The sequence below is a fragment of the Oppia nitens genome, unplaced genomic scaffold, assembly GCF_028296485.1.
Source record: "Oppia nitens isolate AA-2021 unplaced genomic scaffold, nextdenovo-longstitch-racon4-pilon3 scaffold16_pilon_pilon_pilon, whole genome shotgun sequence".
NCBI lineage: Eukaryota > Metazoa > Arthropoda > Arachnida > Sarcoptiformes > Oppiidae > Oppia > Oppia nitens.
The window spans coordinates 1,588,550-1,599,094 of record NW_026533195.1 but is presented as its reverse complement, the minus strand read 5'-3'; the positions used below and the strand labels follow the sequence as shown (position 1 = coordinate 1,599,094).

Below are 10,545 nucleotides of genomic sequence, written 5' to 3'. Positions count from 1 at the left end.
CACACATCTCTACATCACTTTAGATAAGTTAGAGATGTGTGTGTGTGTGTGTGTGTGTGTGTGTGTGTGTGTAGTGACAAAATTGATTGATTGATCAAGTACATTTTTAATATATTTATTAATTATTATTATTATTATAATAATTAAAAACTATATGTTTTAACTTTGTGTGTGTTGTTGTTGACGAAACTATTTACGGTCACCCAATAATAATTTATATATTTGTTGACTACCCCCCCATCCCCCACTCGTACTGACTGCCCCTTGAGGAAGGGGGAGGGGGAGGAACTCCATTCAAAATTAATTTGTGTCTATCTATCTATACATGTGTGTAGGTGTGAGTGTGTGTGTGTATAGATTAATTGTAAAGTGACATGGATGAAAATAAATCTAGTATTCTACTAATATTAATTTTTAAAAAAAAATTTAATTAAAAAATTTAATTAAAAATTTTTATATAAATAATAATAATAATAATATTAATAAATTTTTTAGAAGACTAGTCATCTACTTAAACAAACAAACAAACAAACAAACAAACAAAACAATACAAAAAAATCACATTTAATTTATAACAACAATGATTATGTGTGATTTGTGTGTATGTTATTTTAATCAATTATATAATGTGTTATTTTTTTTAATAAAAAATAATAATAATAATAATTTATCAAGATAAAAATAACAACAACAACAACAAATAAAATACAAAGTGATTGGAAATATTTTCATATTATTCAACAACAAAAATAGCATCATTGAAGAAATTTTCTATTGATATATATATATATAAATCATTTATATCATACATAAAACAATAATTAACTTATCAATCAATTATTATTATTAATTTACTATAGCATGTATATTGCTTTTATTTTGTAACTAACAGTTTATATACAATATATATATATATTGATATAATACAGTATAATAATACTAATAATACAGTTTATATATCAATATATTTATATCAAAAGTTATCATGCATATATATCAATATTATTATCAATATAATTATATATACCTGTATTATTGTACATTGATTTATCAATCCAATGTATTAATTATATGTTAATTGCCAAAAAAAACAAAACAAAATTTAACATGGTAAAATCATAGTTAATGTTTGAGTGTGTGTGTATGTGTATGTGTAATAAAATAGTTGAAAAAAACATAAAGTATATAAATAATAATAATATCAATAATATTTAAAATTAATTACCGAACAAAACAAAATTAAAATATATAAATATTTATATAACTGTTTTAAATCTATATTAATTAATAATTTGTATAATTCAATAGTTATGCATATATTTATATATATATATAAATTTTTTATAACATAAACAAAGTTGATTATCTGGTTTTAAGGACCCAAAAAATATATATAATAATTATTTATCTATAGATATATACATATTATATATATAAAATATAAATGTAATATTATTTTTATAATAATATTATATTAATATTATATATCATATATATATATATATATATATAGTGAGATAAACAAAATTTTAGTACAAATGTATTTATGTGTTGTATTTATTATGTGTTATATTTTGTTTGGTATATAAATTTTAAAATCTATTTTTTCATGTTTTGATTTATAAATTTATGTTTTTTTTGTAAATCTTTCAGTGACACTATAAATATAGTAATATGTATACTAAGTAATACTAATATGTTTTAATACTTTATTTTTGTAATTTATATTTGTTTTTTTAAATTAATTATATGCATGATAACATTTTTAAATTAAATATATATATATATATAAACAGTATATAATGTATATTTATGTTTTTAAGTTAAAATTATACATTTAAAAAAATAAGACATAATATTAAGTTTTATTAATATAAAACATTTCCACACAAAAAAATACAATTATATAATGTAAATATCAAAAAAAAATTAATTAATTATTATATTAGAAAATATTATTAATATCTTCCATACATAATATTACATACATATAAAATAATAATTATAAGAAAAATAATATTAAATTAATATTTTTCAGGGAGGATTTGAATCTCATAATGCTAGATTAAAATTTTTTTTATTTATATAGAAAATAAATCCAAGATTTAATATATATATATAATAATAAAAAGTTATCTAGTAGATACTAAAAAAGTCCTATTATTGTAAATATTTTTTTTTAAAAATATATAATTCAATATATAATAGATGATAAAAAAATATACATTACATAAATCACTAAAATTAAAGTATTGTAAAAAACATATATATATATATATTATTCAATGCCTTTAAAGGGGAAGATATTTACCAATATATCAACAAAAAAATTCCCACCCATTTTTAAAATAAAAACATTTTACATAAAAACAAACAAAAAATTTAAAAAAAAAATTCAAAATTTTCTAAATATTATTACTTAAGTATATTCTCTATAGAAATTTTTACAACAAATATAAATAATATATTTAACTAAATGTTTTACATGGAAAAAAATATTATTATTATTATTATTGATTATATATCAATATATTAAAAAATACCATTTTTTATTAATTTCTAAAAAATACACTTTTTTAATACTAATTAATTAAAATTACTTAAAATAAAAAAGTCAACTGAATCCTAGTGTGCTCCTCATCTCTCATAACAAAATAAAATTAAAAAAAAATATCTTAATATATATATATCTATTTTATTTATTAACAAAAATTATCAAGGTATAATAATAATAATAATAAAATAGATATATAATTAAGATATTTTATTAAATATATATATATTTATCATTCCACATTTGTCCATTTAGAAATTATCTAATCTAAACACATATATATATAACAAAAAATAAAATTAAATACATTTATATATAAATATAAGCATAATCTCTATTATTAAATCATTTTTTTAAAAATAAAAAAAATTAAATATTTGTATAATTAAGTAATTTTTATTTAGCATTTGTCATTGTTTAAATAATTATTATACATATATATATAAAAGCAAATTTATTATTTATAACTATTTGTAATTTTTTGTTTTTTATAATATTTGCATTGATTATTATTATTATTTTTTGTGTCTATTATTCGCATGTATAAACAATTTTTATTACAAAATAAATATTATTAAGTTATTATAATTTTTTTATTGTTAATTTTTAGTTAAATTAATTAATTTATTTTATATTATTTTAGTATATATATATATACTAAAATTTTTTTTATTTACATTATTATATTTTACTAAAATTTAGTTGATTTATAATTATTATATTAATCATAATTTGTGATTTTTATTTGCTTAAAATTATTTTTACATTTTTGTTTATTATTATCAAAAAATATATTATACATAATTTTATCATAATATTTAAATATATTACATAAATATTGTCTACTTATTATTATTAATTTAGTTTTTAAAAAAAACTAATAATTCGCATTATTAATGGTAATTGTTTAATTTAAAAAAAATTAGCTTGATACAATATTATTAATTATTAATTTAATAAATTAAAAATCAATAATTTGATCATGCTTAATTTATTTGTGGACAATTTACCTGAAAACAAACAGTCAGATACCGGATAATACTCAATAAAATAATTGTTTTTTTTTGTAAATACAATACTCCTATCAATTTAGTGATATTGTTATTTAAATTCAAAAATACAAACAATTATTATTATCTTAATATAATTATAAATATATATATGATAGCTATTATTTAATGTAATCAATTAATATTTTTTAGTTAAGCATAATTGTAATGTTTTTGTAACTAATTATTTATTATAAAAAAATTGCTAAAAATAAAATGTTAGCATAATTGTAATAGCTGAAAATATTATATATAAAGCATTTTTGTGAAATTTAAGCATAATATGTAAAATAATGATAATTGTAACATTGTAAGCCATATTTATATATATATATATATATATTAAATAATTAAATATATACACATACATAATTATATTAATAATAATAATCATTATTTGTAGTAAAATTAAAAATTAAAATGAATAAATAAAAATAAAATGTTTATTAAAAAAATAAATAAATGGCAAATTATTTAAATTTAATTTAATTTTTAGTTTAAATGGTTTCAACAAAATGGTTATTATATAAAAATTAAATATTTTTGTAATTATTATTATCGCTTATTATATTAATGTTATATTAATACCAATATAATAACTTAAAAATAAAATAAAACAATTATATATTTATTATCAATTATTAAGTATTAATTTAATTATTTTTTAATCAGTATTTCATATTACAAATAGACTCAAAAATTATAAATAATAATATATTAATTTTTTAAAATTGAAATTATCTTTATCAATTTATATAATGTTATTAATAACATTATATATATATATATATACACAGTAAGTATAATAAATAAGGTTTAATATAGTTAGATAATTTAATAACACAATAATATATGTATGTATATATATACAGTAAACTGTATGTTAAATAATAGTTATCTATTATGTATTGTATGTCTAGTTATGATATTATATAACAAATATAACAACAATAATATCAATAATAATATCAAATGAAAAAGTCCTTCGGATTTAATTCAAATTACTTCACTTATTATCTCATATTTTCTATATATATATATATACTGTATATATATATATAGTGTATATACGATATGACTAAATAATATAACTATGTGTAAGCAGCACTGGTAGGTTTGGTGGGCTGTGATATCCTTTAATATATATATATATATATATATATATTTTGCTTATACATCCATTAAAATGGTTAAAATCATGAATTACATACACACTAACACACACCAAGTTGTTAATGATGGTGTCATCAGTCTCTCTCTCTCTCTCTCTCTCTCTCTCTCTCTCTCTCTCTCTCTCTCTMTCTCTATCTCTATCTCTCTCTCATTCATACATTGTGTTTATCTATTGATATTAATTTGTAGTTTTGCGGTGCACTTGGAAAACATACAGTTGTATATTGTTGGTGGCAATGATAGCATAGGATATACTATGTGTGTGTGTGTGTGTGTGTGTGTGTGTGTGTGTGTGTGTGTGTGTGTGTGTGTGTGTKTGTATGTTATCATAGTATTGATTACTAAAATTATATATATATATAATTGATGAAAATAAATGAAAGATATTGTATAGTATAGTATTTGTTGTTAATGTTTGTACGGTTTGTACGTGAATTCAATATGTGATGATTATATAAGTGATGCGACTGTTGTGTTGATATTAGGGGGAAAAAAGACATACAGAGAGAGAGAGAGAGAGAGAGAGAGAGAGAGAGAAATCTAAAAATTTTTAACTATAAGTATACTATAAAATAATTTTTATTTAAATTTTTTTTATCTATCATTTTACATTTTATTTTTGTTCAATTAAAATCCAAATTAAAATCAAAACAAACAAAAAAAATAACTAATTATTACAACATTTATTATGAAATAATAATAAGATTTTAATACAAAAATTGTGTAATTCATAAAAATATTTAATTAAAAACATTTTTTTTCTTTTTGATTATCAAACATTAAAATTAGTTTGTTTTTTAATTTTTAATTATAACTTATATATTTTACACAAATATTAGAAAAAGTACATATAATTTATAATTGTTTTAACAAAATTACTTATTATAAAATATTATTTTTGATAATTAAATTTTATTTTATTTTTTCCTAAATTAGATTAATTTATATTAACAATTCTAAGTATTTTTGCATTTAAAATTATTAAATATAGTATTGTATTAATAATAATAATATAAATACTAAAAATATCAAATTTCAATTGCATAATAATATATTAAATCAAAATATTTTTATTTAAAAAAAAACATTTTTCATAAACAAATAGTTTAAATAATCGTATTATTGATTTATATTATTAAAGTTATATCTTATTAAAACAATTCATTCATTCATGAAATACTGTATATATATATATATATATATATATWTTATATTTATAATAATAATAATAAAATAGTAGACTATTATTAAAATATTTTTTAATAGCATATATGTTAAGACTATAAAATTTTATGATAAAATATTTCTAATAGAATTTAAATCTAAAAATAAATTATATATATATATATATTATATTTATAAAACTGTATAATTTTTAATAAAATAATATATTCAATCATTTAATATTATATAAACTAAAATAATATTAATGCTATTATAAATTATTTTATTATTAATATACTATAATATCTATAAGATTTTAATACTATAATATGATTAGTTATGATTATTATTATTATTATTAGTATTATTATTAATAATAAAAATATATATATATTTCACAATGAAAATTTATTTTTAAAAATGTAAAGTTAAAACTAAATAAAACATTTATACTAATACTAATATTAATTAGTATGATTATAATTAAAATATTTATTATTATTATTAGTATTAGTATTAATATGAAAAAAATTTCAAAATATTTACTTTTATTAAAATAAAACTTGATTTAAAATTTTTATTTAAAAAAATTAAATTAGCTTAATAAAATAAATTTACAATCATCCAAATTGATCATAATTTATTCACACACACACAACAATATTGTATATAAAAATTAAATTAAATTATTAACTGTACACAATTATATACTACAAAAATTTTTAAAAAATATAATACTAATAAAATAGATTAAAATTTTCAACAACAAAAAAATATATAACTAAAAATGTCCGGTTAGTTTACATACCGTTCCCATCGAAAAACTGGCAATTGATGGGAAATATTTTGTTTTTGTTTATATACTGTTTATCACAATTATATGTCTTATATAATATTATGAACTAATTTGCATATAATTTGTTTGTGTGTGTTATGAGTTAAAAGTGATTATTAATTTTATTATATATTTATTTTTTGTCAACAAAAAAATAATAATAAAACAAATTCATATTAAAAAATTACTACTACTACTACTATTGACACACAATTACAATATTGTCAATAAAACAATTAAAAAAATAAATAAAAAATTAAATAGAGTTTACAAAAAATATGTAACTTTAGAAAACATATATAAAGACAATTTAATTTGAAATAATCATTATTAGTTTAATTCAATCAATCAATTAATTAAATATTTATTTATGAATAGAAACTTATTAATTATATTATATTATTTAAAAACGTAATTTAAATAGTTATTAAATAATCCATTGTATAAAATAAGATACATTTTTGAATATATATTTTAAAATAATGCTTAAAGTAAGTGGATATGGATTTTCTATATAATTAATTAATTAATTATTATAATAAAAAAAAAACTTAATAATAATAACTTTTTTTAAACTCCTTGTGCTTATTTCATATACCCAGTTATCCATAGCTACTGTACTACTACTATCGCTAGTCCTAAACTCCTATGGCTGGCCTCAACGTGGTGGCGGTGGCGGTGGTATGGGCTCCCGGAGCTGGCCTATGATGAACAACAATGGGATGACAATGGGTGGTAACGGTGGTGGTGGTGGCGGCGGCGGAGGTATGGGAGACATGGCCGGTATGATGGGTATGATGGGTGGTATGCCACTGGCTGTACTAAGCCAGCGAGATATCGCCGAAATACCTGTCCAATCGCAAGGCGGTCCCATTGAACCGACCGTACTGGACATCCAGCCAGTCGATCTACCCGTCCAAATGAACTGGATGTCCCAGTCGTCAACACTGGACATAGCTCAGCGACATTTCAGTCGTCCAGGCAGTGTCCAACAGGATCAGGTAATGGACGAACCGCACCGTATGATCCAGCAGGTCCTCCGGCCTATCGTACAGGATGTACGCGAAATAATAGTACCGGCCAGGAATGTCATCCAACAGATACTGCCCGTCCAGGAAAACGTACAGACAGTTCTGGCCAGAGGTCAGGGAGGACGCGGTAGTGGTATGGCTGACGCTATGGGTGGTATGGCTGGCGGCGGAAACGGTATGATGAGAGGTATGGAAAGCCAGCAGCAAACTAGCGGAACATTGGCCGATATGATGGGAATGGGAGCTATGATGGGTGCTGGTGGTGGTCAACAACAAAATATGGGTGCTCTGGGAGGTATGACAGCTATGGGAGGTATGGGTACTAGTGGTGGTGCTGGTGCTGGAGGATGGGGTAATCAATGGTATAGCGGTGCTAACGGTGGCGGATATTATAATAATAATAAAAAACAACATAAACGAAGATTTTAATAATTTTGTTGTTTTTTGGTTAAAAAAATTGCTAATTGGCTGACTATAGGGGGAACGGTAGACTAATATTAATATTATTATTATTATTAGATACATGTGCCAATTATCATAATTATTTTGGTAAATATATATATATTAAAAAAAAAATACTATTTCATTATTATAAGCATATTAAAAAATAATATTATATAATATTTAAAAAAAAATTATGTTTATTTATAATTAAATTACATTAATATTTTTTAATCATTTAAATTGATTTTATTGTTTGTTTGTATTAATTGCAGAGTTTATACATTATATTATTTTTATTATAAAAAAACAAATTGTATTACATTTTTTTATATCAATTTAAATAAAAATTTTTCATGCATTTGTATTATTATATTAATATTTTTTAGACTAATATTATTAATAAATATTTTTTTGGATAATTTTAGTAATACTTAATTATTTTCTGATTAGTTTAATAATTATAATTTTTTGAAACTAAATATAATGTAAAATATAATCATTTAAAAAAATATTATAGTAATACAGTTTAGTAAACATTTATTATATATATATATTTTTTTGTTTATTTAGTAACTTAAAACTTTATACATAAATTTGTTATTAATTAAAATACAAAATAATAATAAATTATAATAAATTTTTCTCATTTTTAATTAATAATCTTAATTCAAGGACTTATATATATACTAAACTAATTTATATACTATTTTTACGGTATATATATATATATATAAAGTATATAATAAAATTTAGCATTAGTACAGTATATTAAATATTTTTTAAAATAATAATAAAACTGATTAATAATGACACTGTAATAACATTTTATCAGATAATCTACATATAAATAATTTATGTATTAGTATAATGTGTGGCAAGCAATCAATAACAACTACATTTGATAGTATTATGTAATATTCATTAGTATTTCAATATATTTGTTTTATACATTATATTTAAATTAAAAAAAATTATATATATATATATATATAATTTTATATAAAAAAAAATCTTATCAATGATTACAATACATATTTAGCAAAAATTAATAGCACATACACACACACACACATACACACATACATACATACATACATACATATACATGATTACATACACATATGCATACATACACACACATATACACATAAACACACATACATACACACACATATATATATACATACACACATACACACACATACAGTATATATATACATACACACATACACACACACAGTTTTTTTTTAAATCACTAATAAGTGTATAAATTTTGTTTTCAAATAAAAAAAATTAAATAAAAATAAACCAAAAATCATTATTAATTAAAAATAAACTTAATTTAGTGTTAAGTAAAAAATATATATATTAAATATTAAGCTAAAACTGTATCAATCAATTTGCGGTGTTTCAGCAATCAGATAGCAATTTTTGTTATTATTATTATTATTAGTAAATTAAATACAAAAAAAACACATTTTTCAACATAAAAATAAATAAAACTTTTTTAGTTTTCTTAATAACATTGTATTTAATATATTTAACTGAAAATTTTTGTAAAATATTTTTTTAAGGGTGTAAATAAAGTTGCAAAATTATTTATTTAATTTTTTATTTAGTATTATTTACATAAAAATTTGAAAATAATTATAATAATAATAATAAAAAATAGTTGTTTTTTTATTGATTATTGAAAAATAATTTTAATTTTTGGTAAAAACATTGATTACAGTAAAGTTTTTTGGTGAGTATATATAAACTCAACTATCAGTCTCTTAAATGGACAGTTAGTTTTTGGGATAGCAAACTATTCTGAGTTTTCATATTATAAATACTGTATATATATTATAATATTTTATATACTATACTATATATTAAAGATAATTAAAAATTTTAGTCAAAAAAAATGTTTAAAGTAAGTGTTAAATGTTTGTGAAAAAAAATTAATTAATTAATTAATTAAAATTTTAATTAATAATTGTATTTTCAATAATTTCATAGCTATTGATCGTAGCACTGGTAGCCTATCACTGTCAGGCCAGCAGTTATAGCAGCAGTTGGTCGGACAACAGTGGCCTCCGATTGATCGGCAGTGGTTACGGCGGTGGTTACGGTGGTGGCGACCGATGGGGAAGTAGTAGTAGTAGTCATAACATACCGTTGGCCGTACAAAGTCATCGCTCGCTGGATGTAATACCTGTCCATTCATCCGGTTCGCGGGCATCGACTACCGTCGTCGACATCGATCCGGTCGACTTACCCGTCGAATTGAATTTCCTGACCAAATCATCATCG

The 10,545-nt window shown here is 19.7% G+C and overlaps 1 protein-coding gene across 1 annotated transcript; it reads left to right on the top strand.

The window, feature by feature from the left end:
• The first annotated feature begins 7,257 nt into the window (after window positions 1-7,257).
• On the top strand, window positions 7,258-9,831 carry LOC128965266 (signal recognition particle subunit SRP54-like). The gene is made up of 3 exons (XM_054311914.1): window positions 7,258-7,266; window positions 7,378-8,168; window positions 9,825-9,831. The coding sequence occupies exons 1-3, from the start codon at window positions 7,258-7,260 to the stop codon at window positions 9,829-9,831; spliced, it is 807 nt and encodes a 268-aa protein (XP_054167889.1).
• The last annotated feature ends 714 nt before the right edge of the window (window positions 9,832-10,545 follow it).